This window comes from Cyclopterus lumpus, chromosome 14 (genome assembly GCF_009769545.1).
Source record: "Cyclopterus lumpus isolate fCycLum1 chromosome 14, fCycLum1.pri, whole genome shotgun sequence".
NCBI classification, from domain to species: Eukaryota; Metazoa; Chordata; class Actinopteri; order Perciformes; family Cyclopteridae; genus Cyclopterus; species Cyclopterus lumpus.
This window is the reverse complement of record NC_046979.1, coordinates 20877788-20892227: the sequence shown is the minus strand read 5'-3', so window position 1 is coordinate 20892227 and position 14440 is coordinate 20877788. Positions and strand designations below refer to the sequence as shown.

Sequence of the window (14440 nt, the reverse complement as noted above, 5' to 3'; positions counted from 1 at the left end):
TTTTAAAGGATGATCTAGACTAGAGTATCCTATGCTAAAGGAGATTTAAAAAAGGCAGCACTGAATCACCTTTACTTGGCATTTAAAGGATTCGACCAGCTCTTATCATGGCTGCCACTTAGACACTTCTGGGTCATTTCACACCTTGTTGACCAAAAAAGACTGTCCGTACTTTCATTCAGTGAGATATAGGCTCAATCACCATTCTGTGACCTCATTTGGTGATGGACAGTGACTTAACAGACATCTATTTAAACTAAAATCTTCTCAATCACAGAAGAAACGTACCTCTTAGCTCACCTATGTTGCTGGAGGATCCGAGATCAAAGACATCAAGCAATCTGCATTTACAGCTGCTTTTTGTAAAACATTACTGCTGACTTATTTGGAAATCCAATCTTTGCATTGTTTCTGTGTGGATTCATGGACCATGGAATGACCCAGGCAGGTTAGACGGATTTGGAGCAAGAGCCATGGAGTGGACCTGCAGCGTTGGATAAGAATGTCATTGAAGCGTAGTCTTCAATGGCTTTCTCCAGACTCATATAGGATCTGTAACTAGGGGTGGCAAAGCCGAATAATTATTGTTTGTTTCCGAGGTCCCTCCCATTCAAGCAGATTATCATCTTTCTCCTGCAGTAAACAATAAACCTTTCTTTACATTTTCTGTCTATATTCTTCTTATTTAAGATGATCACACAAATATGGACATTAGAACCGTCATCTGCTGAAGGAGGACGGAACATGCGCTCACCTCAAATCTCGAGGAAAAATGAGAAAGGATTTTCCAGTGAAAGAAGTCCTGTCTTTTAGAATTTGAATAACGTTGCTTAGTTTTATTTTTTATATATTTTGTCAGGATGTATTTGCCTTTATTATGTATTATTATTATTATTCTCTGAATTCCTTTAGTATTTCAAAAGTACATGTATGGCATTTCTGGAGTGCGGCTCTGCCCACGTACAGTACGCAGCAACGGAAGCCTCGGGAGTTCACTCAGCCAGCTATCGAGCTAGCTTCCTGTAAAATGGCCAGCTGGGAAAGGGTCGCCGCCGTCTTGAGGAACGTTTTGAGGAGCCCTCGGTCTCTCAAAGGGTTAGCACTGCACCGAGCCGTGGGACCCGGTATCCTGGGGTCCGTTATTGGAACTGGGGCTATCTGTTATTACCAGTATCGTGCGAACAACAGGATTCTGCCCTTCGCCGTTCACGCCGAGGTTCCAAACGTGAGTAAAGAACTTAACAAGGCGAATAAAAGTTTATACGGTCGAAACTGGAGCACACTTACACACGTGACAACTATTCGCTTCACTTGTCTGAGGGTTTAAAACGTCGAATAAAAATGCTGATAAGTCGATTAATAGCGGCACTATGTTAATGAATATTTACAGAAGGGCGTCAGGTACTTCAGTATCAACAACGCCCCTCCCCTCCCCTCTCACCGCTGTCAGGCCAACACCGCGTCCTCACGTCGTGTCTTGTGTGTGACACTTGCTGTGCCGTTTCAGGTCACTGCTCATCCGTCCGCCAGAAAGATCCGCTTCAACCAGTTCGCCTCGGTGGTCTACGACGAGGAGCCCTACATGACCCCGAGGGACTTCCTGTTCTCGGTGATGCTCGAGAACGTTGACCGTAAGGATGCACTGACACTGTCTCCATCTCCTACCAATGATTGGCTAGTCTGTCCTCTCAGGGGGAAGATACAGCTGACACCTAACTTAGACCCTTTGTGTGGCATCATCCCCAGGGATGTGATTCCAGTCAGCTATTGAGTTTAATTCTTGATATTCAGATGTATAAAACCAAGATACATGGGGGAAACAATAGTTGGTGTTGTATTTTTACAATATTTCACTCCTCCTCCTCATGTAGGAAAGCTGCAGAAGAGAAACCTAACAGCAAAAGTATGCTTCCACCATCACATTGTGTAAATGAGTTTCAAACAACCAACTGAGAGCACAGTTGTCACTTTGTGCCTTGACCTGCTTTCTTCTTGGTTTCTTTGCAGGAAGTGAACAGCATGCTGGGGACTGCCTCTAAAGCCCTGGCCGGCAACGAGCTGTTCAGATCCATCGGAGACAACGGTGAATCTTCTGTCTGTCCACAGCCAACACACGGGACAATTGTTTTTAGAAGCTAATCAATATATGTGTGTTAGTGATCGTATTTCCTGAGTAAAATTCAGTGCTCATTTCTTTGCAGGTTTGATATCCTACACGGAGTATCTGTTCCTGCTGACCATCCTGACCAGTGAGTAGAATCCCAGACCTTGCAGGAGCCACTGAGCCTCCCCCCACCTCTCAGGGAAGTTGTGCTAAATGGATGCACCTGCATATTCTTATCTTCTGCAAGAATACTGCTTGGCTTCCCCCCCTCTCCCTCTGTTGGTTGTCCAAGCTTTTGCACACCTGCACGTGTCAGCGGAGCAGCTGTTTGACCTGATTTGTGTTTCAAGTTGTTTCCCAGGCTGTGTCGCAGCAGAAATGCATCTTTGCCCTACTAACCGAGTGGGTTGATTTGTGTGACTGTGTGTGTGTGGGGGTGTGGGTGGTGAATATACAGGTATAGTTCTATCTATAACTGAGTATATAACGATAACATTACTGTTGCAGAGCCACGCACAGGATTTCACATAGCTTTCAAAATGCTCGACGTTGACGGCAACGAGCACGTGGACCAAAAGGAATTTCTCAAGGTAAGACCCCAGACGTATCTCCAGATTTAGTTTGTCTTTTGCCATTGGCGAGATATAAACAGTGTACTTCAGTAAAACTAAACGCAACACAGATTTGTTAATGGGAGCACACGTTGTACTGAGAGGATTGTCATTCTGTTTTGTGTGTGTGTGCATTCAAATTTCAAAATATTTTGCCACCTTTTAATGCTGCCTCAAGCACTGATGCCACAGCGGGTGTAAGTATGGACCATGTCGCCACGTGAAGGTGAGGGAGAGCCGCACTGCAAGCCACTTTTTCCACCCGGTCGTGTGTTTGCATTCCTTCAGCCTGAGTCAGCGCCTAAGTTTAGTCAATTTATTTAGAGCCAGCCAACATTTTTGTGTCTGTTCCAACCAGACCTGCTCTCTTTCTGCAGAGTCCAGACCGGGACCGGGCCAGTAGGCTGCATGTCAGCAAGCTATGCACCTTGAGTCGTATTCTCATGTTGTGAACACGCCCAAAGCCTCAAGTAAAAAAACAGAGGTGCAACTGCAGTGTTTGTGTGTATGTGTGACGTAGATGTAGATTATAGCTCTGGTTTTATCATTAAAATACTTATATTTGTTCATTTCTTATGGCAGTTCAGTGACGAGGGATCTATGTTCACGATGAGTCATCGAATAAAGTCCAGTGCAGAAGGTAATTCTCAATTTCTCTGGTTGAATGTTAACATTGTTTTTTGTTTTTTTCTTCTTCTGAAGCTGAAGAAAATCCTTGGGAAAAATAAGAGGCGAGTCCCCAAGGACAGCATAGAGGTGGGTTATTCATGTTCCCTTTTAAAGGGAAGTCAAGCTTGATTTTTTTTTTTTTGCAGAGCATTGCCAGTTGCCATAGTAACAAAGCTGGGTGTGGTTGTACTTTCCCTGGATGTTTACAGAAACCAGCGGAGGACGGGGAAAGCGCCAACACCACTCTGCAGGCCTACTTCTTCGGCAAGAGAGGAGAAAACAAGTTGCAGTATCAGGAGTTCCGCAGGTGAGGAAATGTGACACGCACACACTCACATGCTGCTGCTGTCGGTGATCACATGGTGTGTACAAGTCTACAAGTCAGCTCTGTGACCAGAATCTTGCAACATCCAGAAAATGTTGGTTTAAAATGTAAATAAGAGCAAACCTTGCGATCAATACAGAACAGAAATGGTAAACCGATGCAGAATAGAAGTCAGTCGAGACGTCTTAATAGCCGTCGTGAAGAATGAAACGGACGTTTTAGCCACAACCTCTTCTGTGAGCAGCCTCAGCAGGACTCCTGGGTCCTCCCAGTAAACCATCTCTGTTCCTCAGGTTCATGGAGGACCTGCAGGCCGAAGTCCAGGAGATGGAGTTCCTGCAGTTCTCCAGAGGCATGGAAACCATGCGGAGAGAGGACTTTGCGGAGTGGCTGCTCCACTACACCAACGAGGAAGACAACGAAGTCTACTGGCAGAACATTAGGAGGAGGATCCCCGCCGGCCAGGTGAGAGGAGCCCCCCCACCCCCCTCAAAAAAACTGTCAAACGTCATGCAGTGTAGCACACGGGTGAAGTGGATCTCTTGTCTTGCAGAGTATCACATTTGATGAGTTTAAAGCCTTCTGCCTCTTCGCCAACAACCTGGAGGATTTCGCCTTTTCCGTGAAACTGGTGACTGGAGCCAACCGTCCCGTTGGAATGGGTGAGTCCCAGTGGTGTATGGTAACAAAGTAGAAATACTTAGTTACTGTACCTAAGTCGTTTTTTTGGATATCTGTACTTTACTTTACTATTTATATTTCTGTTTACTTTTACTTCACTACATTTTGCAAAGAAAACTGATATTTTGACTCTGATACACTTCCCCTCAAATCTATCTTTAGAAAAGAAAATAATCATGAAACTAATGTCGGGGACTCCAAGCAAGCAGGTTGAATCAGTGGTCCTAGCTTGCAAGTTAAATCATTGGTTATCAGTGGAATAGCCACTATTTTTACACAAAAACATCACTGCAAGTACAATTACCATCCCGACTCCCTCCTCATTTGAACACCTTGTCTTTAAACTGTCTGGTCCCAAACCCAGTCATTTACCGCCCCCCAAAACCTAACCCTGCTTTCCCCTCTGATCTGTCTGAATTTCTCACACAACTCTGCGCCATCTCTCCATCCATTCTGCTACTTGGTGACTTCAACATACACGTTGACTCATCTGACTCCACCACCTCTACAGAACTCCTGGACATCTTTGACTATTTCAACATCACCCAACATGTCGACTTTCCCACCCATAAAAAAGGACACACACTTGACCTGGTCTGCACCTCCGGTGTTACCATCAGTAATCTAACCAGCATCGACCTCACCATCTCTAACCACCTGGCTATCACCTTGGACATAGACATCCCCACCCCCCATGTTAAGCAGACCCCTAGCATTCCGGAACATCAAGTCCATCAACTTCCCCTCGCTCTCCTCCACCTTGGCTGCCACCATCTCTGCCTCTGCCACTATTTCAACTGCCCCCCCCTCCGCCCTGGTCAATTACTATAATGATGTACTCTCCTCCTGTCTTGATGTCGTCGCCCCCAGAAAATCCAAACTCGTCTCCTTCACCCACTCTGCCCCCTAGTACACTGACCAACTTCGCCATCTCAAAGTGCAGGGCCGTCAACTGGAAAGTCTTACCAACAAAACTGGACTCACTGTTCACCTTGATGCCTTCAAACTTCACCAACAACATTATAAAGATGCCCTCAACACCGCTCGCTCCTCTCACTATTCCTCCATCATCCAATCTGGCTCCACCAACCCCAAAATGCTTTTCTCCACTATCAACAAACTTCTCAAGCCCCTGGACACCATCTCCACCTCCTTCACCACCATTAAATGCAACGTATTTCTATCCTTTTTCAACGACGAAATCATCTCAATTCACAACCAGCTGGCTTGACCTCAGTGCCGCCTTCGACACCATCAACCACTCCGTCTCCAGTACTCCCTTGGCATAACTTGGCACTCCCCTTTCCTATTTCACCTCATATCTCTCAGACCGACATCAATTCATTGCCATAAACGACTGTACATCCTCAACCTCCCCAGTCACCCACGGTGTCCCCGAAGGTTCTGTGCTCGATCCCCTCCTCTTCATCATTTACATCCTTCCCCTTGGACAAATCATCCTTTGTCATGGTCTTGACTTCCATTGTTGCGCTGACGACACCCAACTTTACTTCTCCTCTAAGACCATCACCTCAGTCACCCACTCCACTCTCACTACCTGTCTCACTGATATAAAATTATGGATGCAACAGAACTTTCTGAAACTCAACTGCAATAAATCTGAAATACTCATCATCGGCCCTAACTCCCTTACCCGCTCAGCCCAGACCTTCTCTCTCGATATTTATGGCTCCATCGTCACCCCCTTCACCCAGGTCCGCAACCTCGGTATCATCCTCGACCCCACCCTCTTTTTCCTACCCCACGCCAACCACATCACCAAAACTGCCTTCTTTCATCTCAGGAACATTGCACGCCTCCGGTCCTCCCTGTCCTCTGCCACCACTGAAATTATTATCCATGCCCTCATAACCTCCAGACTTGACTACTGCAACAGCATCCTTTTCGGCTCTCCTAACAAAATTCTCAACAAACTTCAGTATGTTCAGGACTCTGCTGCTCGACTGCTCACCGCCACCCGCCGCTATGAACACATCACCCGGGTCCTACGCAACCTTCACTGGCTCTTGGTCAAATTCAGGATGGACTTTAAAATAACTACTCACCACCTACAAAGTCCTAAACAACATGGCCCCTCCCTACCTTTCAGACCTCCTCCCCCTCCAAACCCCAACCCGTTGCCTCAGGTCCGCCGGTGCAAACACTCTGAAGACCATCAGGACCAAGCACTGGACCTGGGGTGACAGGGTGGGGTGACAGGGCTTTCTCAGCTGCTGCCACCCCCCCGCCCCATTTGGAACACCCTCCCCATTCACATCTGTCATGCTACCACCCTTTCATCATTCAAACAAGCCCTCAAAACCCACCTCTTCAAACTCACTTTCACCTGTTAACCCCTGCACCCTACCCTCCACTATATGACTCATTCCTCATAGCTTCTCAAGTTTTCTTCTTTTTTTTTTTACCTGAAATGTTCTATTTGTTTGTTTGTTTGCTCTTTGTCTTTCTATTTAGTTTAGTTTTGTATGTCTATGCCTTATGTAAAGCGTCTTTGTGTGTTTTGAAAAGCGCTATATAAATTTGATTTATTATTATTATTATTATTGTTATTATAATGAAGAAGAAATCGAAGCACCTGCTACAAAACGACAGGGGGTGACGAAAACCAACATCGGATTGGAGAACAGGTGTCTGATCTTCTAATTTAGCTATACATGGTGTATGTTAGGCTAACGTTCGCTAGCTAGCGTAAATCAAATGAGACAATTCGTGTAGTAGACAGCTGACTGTTAAGCTGAACACACCTCTACCTGCCTCAGTGGCCTGTTAAAGGCTATTTAGCATCGCAGTACTAGTCTTCAGCCCAAAACGATATTTTGAAGATGAACAGAACATTTGTCAGTTTCAAGTAATGACTGGGTTGTTACTTTCTGTGCTGCTTTAGTATTGATCATGTTTTGATAATTGAATCATTTTGTGGATGATCAGATCGAGTTAGCAGTCGCCCAATTGCAGATTCAGCTTGAGAAAAAACTTTTTGTCTTGTGTTCAAATCAGGCCCAGAGGAGTTCTTTCTCAAAACAAAAACACTGACCTGATGCATTTTTTTGCTGAACACAATATTATGCATTTGCCCTCTACATCCTCTAGTCAGAATTAGCATACTTATAAACGCACTGTTACGACTCCTTCATAGTGTCATATTGCTTTTTGGAGAATTATGATAAGTTCATAGTAGATGCAAAAGGATACTTATGTACAATATATTATGTTGAACATTGTTGCTCCTGGATGAATCACAGCCAACCCAATTATTTACTCCTTGTTTGCTTTTTTATTAACAGCATTTACTTGTTCTTTTCAATATCAGAAAATTACTGTGATACTTAAGTACAGTAAATATCAGATACTTAAAGACTTTTACTCAAGTAGTATTCTCATAGGTGACTTTTACTGAAATCATTTTACAGTACGGTATCTTCACTTTCACTCAAGTTTTGTTTTTGGTTACTTTATACTTATCCTCTCTGTCGAGCATAATGTGGAGAGTTTGCACACTGAATATGAAGCAGGTGACGCCATTGTTTTCCTTTCCTCAGCCCAGTTCAAACGAGCCGTGAGGATCGCCACAGGCCACGATCTGTCCGAGAGCGTGCTGGACACGGTGTTCAAACTGTTCGACATGGACGGAGATAACTGCCTGAGCCACAAGGAGTTCATGGGCGTGATGAAAGACCGTATGCTGCGAGGTCTGAAGGCGAGTCCCGTCTGTTTTTATTCATAGCCACATACGGCCTTCTGGGACGTCCAGATCCTCCCACATCTGTATGCTAAATATGGATACAGCCAGTAGCCGGTTACCTTAGCTTAGCATAAAAGAGGGAAGCCGCTGAACTGGCTCTTTCCAAAGGGACAAAGGTCTCACCAGCCCCTTTAAGGCTCACCAACTAATTAATCTGCAACTCTATGCAGAAAATGTTTCGCATATTTCCCAGAATTATTCTAACAAATTATTTAAGTAAGTAATCATAAAATGTAAGATTTTTAGCATGCCAAAAGATTGAGTAGATACGTTGTAAATTGCTCCTGTGTTGCATTTTGAATAAGCAGTGCTGTCGGATGGGATAATCCTTGTCTCACCCTCAGGTGCAGCATCAGAACGGCCTTTCTGGCTACTGGAGGTGTGTGAAGCGCGAGACCCTGAAAGCGGCTCAGGAGGCCCTGGGGGCGGAGACCGGGTGCCCCTTCTGAACCGCCATGCTCCGTGGAGCAAACAAAGGATTTACACCACTATCTTGTGTACAAACGATAAGTTTACAGATCAACTATCTGATGTTAGCTAAAGAACGGGTTCTAGTTGTGGTGTTTACAAAACATTAGTTTTTATTGTTTGGTGCAGTGCACTGTGTGCTTAAATTAATCAAGTTGTGCATTTTCTATTCAGAATGTCTGATCGCTTTCGAATGACATTTGCACTCTACAGTGTGTCTGGAACGTTCGCTTCCTTTAATTCAGTGACCATTAATGCATTTTCAATTGTTCCTTTTTGTGGTGGGTTTTTCACACACAAAATTTGGTCAAATAAAGTTTCTTAAAAATGCCATCTCAACATTGTGCTACACTTGAGGCTGAAAGAATAAAGTGTCTGACTCGTAACTATTTTGTAATTTATTGTAGAATTGACCTGTTCAGGTCACATGAGTATGTGGGTTAACCATTGAAGATTGTGGTGCTAATTATCTTACCATACATACAATAAAAAAAGAGAGAAAAGTAAATAGACAAAAAGACAAGCTTATCTGTGATAGATGAACAAATTAGTGACTGACGCTGAGGTCATCAGTGAGTACAGCATACACGGCTACAATACAATAAAATTACATTGAGCATGAAGCCATCTTTGGTCTTCTTATCACTATAAACAAATACATAGAAATTTGAATTGTATCAAAAATAGAAATGACAGCCATATTGAAAGAAAATTCACATTTGACATACAATAAGAGGAGAATACCTAAGAGACATTGTGGGATTACATTTTTTTTGTTTTGTTTAAAATCCAATCCTTGGCTTTTAAGGACCAATTGGTTTTGCCACATTTTGAACATTCATTTGTTTTTTTAGAAAGAATTGCATGATTCTGTCCAATGTCACTGTCCTGTCTGCATGGGACAACACGTAGAACAAAAACAAACGGACCAAAACAGATTGTCGTTTCTAAAACAAGCGTGTGCTTTCTATCCTGGGCTTTGACGAGGCCTCTGCTGCTCTGAAACAAAGAGGGGAAGAGATTTGGTTCAGGACTATATTCGGCTGGGTCGCAAGCAGCCCGGCCTTCGCAGGTGAATCGAGGGCCCTCCGCCCCGGCAGACGGACGCGTCCCTCTTCTTTAGTTAGCGGTGTGTGTGTGTTTGTGTGTGTAGCTGTTCTCCTGGGGTTCAGAGTCATTCTGTTCTCAGAGGCACACATGATGAACTGCAGCCGAAGTGGACCTCTTCTTGAGATAATAGGGAAGTGCTTTCAAAGTGTTTGATCCACTGTGAGGGGAGAGAAGAAAAATGGAAGAGGATTTTAGAACATTTAACAAACAGTAGGTTAACAATGGGGATTTCTTTTCTAATGGAGCAATGATGGTTATTTTAGGCTAGTTATGCATCCATAAACTACAATTCACTCAAAGTTAATTTTACCAAAGAAAAATGAACTGGTTAATACATCCATCAATTTTCTGCCACTCGTCTGGGGTCACAGTAATTGATCACTTATACGACTAGAAACTACTGGAAAATGTTGCTGCACAAGTACAAAAGTGGGATATAAAAAAAAAGGTCAATAAATTCCTAAAAAGTTGGTGAACCCTGCAGAAAGCCCCAGTTTGAATATTAGAGACGCCGGTTAGCTGAGGACACTGGGCTGCCAGAGACATCACAGCTGAGAGGCTGTGGCGATGACCACGTAGTGTTTATGTCACCCCGTCTGCAGAGCATCTTGTGAATTTCCCTGCCTGAATCTGATCTCTACTATTGAGAGCTCTGTTGGCACCACGACAGACGGCACCTTTGTTTCATATCTACACAAGGGCCCGAGCATGCGCAAAAACTCACGCATTCCGAATTATTAGGGTGATTACATGCTGAATAAACATTTTCTTTTGAAAGCATCTTTTGAGCTACAGTCTGACTTTGCTCCTTCTTTCACCTTTGTGTAGTCTGGAAGATAACACAACTGAGGAAGGACAGATGACCTGCATTGGAGATCAGCCACACAGAGTTCTACTCCAAGTCTTTGTAAGCCAAGTTGAATAATAATAATAATAATAATAAACAGTACCACGGTTGGCAACACTGAGTGTTTCTTATTTACAATAATCTCTTTTGCATCTATTTATTGGGGACTTGGATAACGTTGGTTTTGATTAGTTTAACCTGTTTTGGTGGTCATATTTAAAAAACACATATTTTAAAGAAATAGTTCACTAGTACCCAGCTATGTCGGCAATAGAACGCAACAACTCACTGTCCTCAGTCTGTCTGTGTCACCTACCTACCTACCTACCTGTCTGCTGTCACCTACCTACCTACCCGTCTGTCTTGCAATTGCGAGTGGACCCTTACCTCCTTTGTTTTGCTGAATCAGACTGATTTATACATTTTAAATACTTTGCTAATTGTCATTTGTTTTTAGTGGCTAACAACGCAACATAATCTTGTCTTTAGTCTGTTTCTATCCCTCATGTATTTGCTTTGCACGTGTTTTATGAGCCTGTGTTGCACGTCTTAATATTCTCTCTTTTAATTGTTTCTGCATGCTTTTAAAAAGGGTAAATGATGCGTAACTTTGTAATTTCAATCCGATATTGTTTTGTAGGATGATTTTGTAACATCTGTCCAGGGACCACGGATCAAAAACAGCCTCTTGGCCAACTCTGACACATTTAGAGGCACGTTTTATTAATGTGCACTGTTCCTACCAAATAAAGCAATAAAATGAAATAATGTTTTGTTAAAGCCGATGTCCGTCCATCCCTCAGGACTCTTGTATTAGCTGATCTAAGACAGACGCAGAAGTGTGTGTTCTCATCGTCTTACCATTCACCACAACAAGATAGAGACGTCAAGGGTCGCTCTCCTTCTTCACAGTCACGTCTCCGTCTCCGGCCAGAATGGTCGAGATCTCTCCCTGCATGAAGGCCCAGGGCACGGAGGATCCGGCCAGGGGACAGCGTTCTCCGCTGGGGCAGTACACCTCCCCGCCTTGACCCTGACTGCGGATGAACCCCCGGGTGCAGGGGAAGCAGAACTTGTGGTGCGGGACAGAGGGACACTGGACAAAGTGGGTGTCCTCCAGGCGCTCTCGGCAGAGGGTGCAGCAGAGCAGGGTGCCCTGGGCGTTGCTCGTGGACTCCCCGGCACTGGTGTTGCTGCTCTGCGCCGCACTCAAGCCCTGCCCCAAGGCTGCCTGGGAGACTGAGGTGGAGGCGGTGGAGGGGCTGCCGCTGGTTGGGCGCCCGGCTGAGGAGGAGTGGGCTGTCGACATGCCGGGGCTATCTCTGGCCATCTGGCTGGAGCTCAGGCTGTCTGCGACTCCCATGAGCGCCGAGATGGGCGAGGGCTGGCTGTGTAAACGGGGCGGGCCTTCTTGTGGGACAGCCATGCCAGGGAGCGGTTCCATGCCGGAGTACGCGCCCCGGGGCCATGGCTCTCTTGCCGGGTGATCAGGCCTCCCTTCACTCTCCCCATTCTCGGAGCCCGGAGAGGCCTTGCGGCGGCGAGTTGTGCTCTTTGCCGGTACAGAGCGTCCGATGGTTGCCATGGGCAACCCTGCATCCAGCTGGGGCAGGACCTCTGGAATCGGGGGCTCTTTGAACATGCGCACGCCGTCGTTCAGCAGTTCAGACAGCCCACGCCAGTCTCCCGTGCCCTGCCGCTTCTCGTATTCCACATAGCGCAGCCCAGAGTTCACCGCTTTACCTGCGTCTTTTGCCGAGTCGCGGAACATCTGCCTGACCAGGTCCGGGACTCCCGAGAAGATCATCCCGGAGCCAGCGGGGTACTCCACAAACACCTTGAGCTCAAACTCTGGCGATGTGCTGGTGTCGAAGGCCAGAACGCGGCCCATCAGGTTGTGGTCTTTCCTGAAGCGCACGTTGAAAGGGACGCAGCTGCTCAGAGCTACGAGCACGTCCCGGACCGCTTTGGGGCGGTTGGGCCAGCCTTCAACCCTGCAACGAGCCACCTCATTCAGTTCCGCCATCACTTCATTGTTCCTCCACAATGCAGGATCTATACCCACCAGAGCAGAGGTGCTAGCTCCCACGCCCAGGGCCACTACCTGTCTTCTGCCAGAGTCACCCATTATGGGGCCAGCTGAGACAGCGATTGGCGTGGCCCCTGCCCTGGAGCTTGACATGGGGGCTAGAAGCCCATGAGGGGCAGCTACTAACCCCTGAGCTATCAAGGCATGGGATATGGTGCCATGGAGACTAGGAACTGCCCCAACAATAGCCCGGCGTGTGTTTGGGCTGTGTCTGCTGCCCTCTGACAGTGCCACATCTTCAGCTCTGTGCAGTCCATTGGGGAGGCGAGAAGATACCCCATACTCACCCCTCCCCCTATCCATACGCTCTCCATGCTGCCGCCCTGCTTCAAGGGGCCCGGTCGAGCTGGGTTTGCCCTGCTGAGGACCGGGGGACCGGCCGTCTAAAACTCCGTGCGTGCTCTTCAGTTGCCTGGCAGTTTCGATGAGGAGCTCTATTCTGTCCGCCCCGTCGTAGTTGACACATCCCCGGCACACGGCCTCGCTGAACTCCCACAGCATGGCCCAGGGCATCTTGGGCAGATCGCAGAGGTAGCACCACTGCCGTCTGGAGGAAGGCTGCGAGGCGGAGGACATGTTGTTTACAGGCCCTCGACCAAACTTTCTTCGGGAGGCCTACACGTTACGGTCTGCGTTTGTCAACAGTTCTTCTATTCTCAGACGCCACCACGCCACGCGCCGCGCATTTTACGATGCAAACGAAACGAGAGAATGAGCTCAAAACGCGACCGCTGACGACGGCATTTAAAAGTTGGCGACGTCTTCCTTCTCGATTTGTTCGTGTCGGTCTGTGTGGAAGGAAGTACAATGTTATAAGACACCGGAAACACCTACGCGACTGAGGCTTAGGGCACCAAGGGAATTGTAGTTTTACTTTGCTTTCTTTTCTCCAGTATTATGAACGCTACAACATTGTACGAACTAGAGAGTAACTGGTCACAGGAAAGTAACGTAAGCGATGAACCGAGAGATACAAGTTGTTTTACATCCAGTTATTATGAGAATATAATTACCGGAGTGGCGGGAATCCGCACTTCTAAATGAACTACAATTGTTAACGTAAGCTAACGTGACCTGCATCAAGTTAGAACCCCTTTACTATTCTTGATACTCGTGTACGTGCCGTTCCTGGGCTTAAACTGTTGGCCAGGGAGCGGGACGCATGGTGTTATAGTGTAACATGCTACCTGTGTTGTGATACTCCACGCGCTTCAGAGACAATCTAGTACCTGGAGTTGAGATGTATTTGTTATATTCTTTTCAAACTACATGTGTCAAGGTGAAAGAATGGTCCTTCCATGTTTTAACAATTGTGTTATGTATGTGTGCAACTTATTTAGAAAACCTGCGACGCTGTATATTACATATACTTGTATTTTTTTTCTTAGCTCAGGTGTACTTGTTATATTCTGCTAACATGCTTAAATAATAAAAACATGTTTAGGTGAATAAGTAAAAAGGGAAATTATTTGTTTCCTTCATTTTTTTAAAACTGCTTTAATTTATCTAGCACTTGTGAATACAAACAGTAATACTGAAAATAATGCAGTGCAAGTCTCAGTGCATTATGCTACACACAACCTGTGTGTAGAGATGGGGCTTCAGCCCAATCCAAGCTACTAATGCTGGTACGGGAAACTGAAACCACTAACTCTTGAGTTATTCAAGCCAGTTATATTCACAGTATTGTTTACTACAAAAGGTGACGACTTGACAATGGCATCTTGACAGAGGCTTAGCTGATAACCAGCTCCTTCATCTCTGCCCACCTTT

The 14440-nt window shown here is 45.8% G+C and overlaps 2 protein-coding genes across 2 annotated transcripts; one reads left to right on the top strand and one right to left on the bottom strand.

Annotated features, from left to right (window-relative positions):
- The first annotated feature begins 983 nt into the window (after positions 1 to 983).
- micu2 (mitochondrial calcium uptake 2) lies at positions 984 to 9007 on the top strand. Its single transcript, XM_034549666.1, has 12 exons — positions 984 to 1225; positions 1508 to 1631; positions 1872 to 1903; positions 2008 to 2083; positions 2202 to 2249; positions 2612 to 2694; positions 3418 to 3471; positions 3594 to 3691; positions 4003 to 4174; positions 4263 to 4371; positions 7951 to 8108; positions 8498 to 9007. The coding sequence occupies exons 1-12, from the start codon at positions 1028 to 1030 to the stop codon at positions 8600 to 8602; spliced, it is 1257 nt and encodes a 418-aa protein (XP_034405557.1). The 5' UTR covers positions 984 to 1027; the 3' UTR covers positions 8603 to 9007.
- Positions 9002 to 13496, bottom strand: LOC117742387 (interferon regulatory factor 2-binding protein 1-like). The gene is made up of 2 exons (XM_034549665.1): positions 11440 to 13496; positions 9002 to 9888 (listed from the first exon to the last, which is right to left on the bottom strand). The coding sequence occupies exon 1, from the start codon at positions 13241 to 13243 to the stop codon at positions 11465 to 11467; it is 1779 nt and encodes a 592-aa protein (XP_034405556.1). The 5' UTR covers positions 13244 to 13496; the 3' UTR covers positions 9002 to 9888; positions 11440 to 11464.
- Positions 13497 to 14440: the final 944 nt, after the last annotated feature.

Bases quoted from the DNA above. Each gene is read 5' to 3' on its own strand.
- LOC117742387 (XM_034549665.1), bottom strand. From the start codon at position 13,243: ATGTCCTCCGCCTCGCAGCCTTCCTCCAGACGGCAGTGGTGCTACCTC.
- micu2 (XM_034549666.1), top strand. From the start codon at position 1,028: ATGGCCAGCTGGGAAAGGGTCGCCGCCGTCTTGAGGAACGTTTTGAGG. The intron at 1,632-1,871 runs GTAAGGATGCAC...CTCCTCATGTAG, and splicing joins GATGCTCGAGAACGTTGACC to GAAAGCTGCAGAAGAGAAAC. The intron at 3,472-3,593 runs GTGGGTTATTCA...GGATGTTTACAG, and splicing joins TCCCCAAGGACAGCATAGAG to AAACCAGCGGAGGACGGGGA.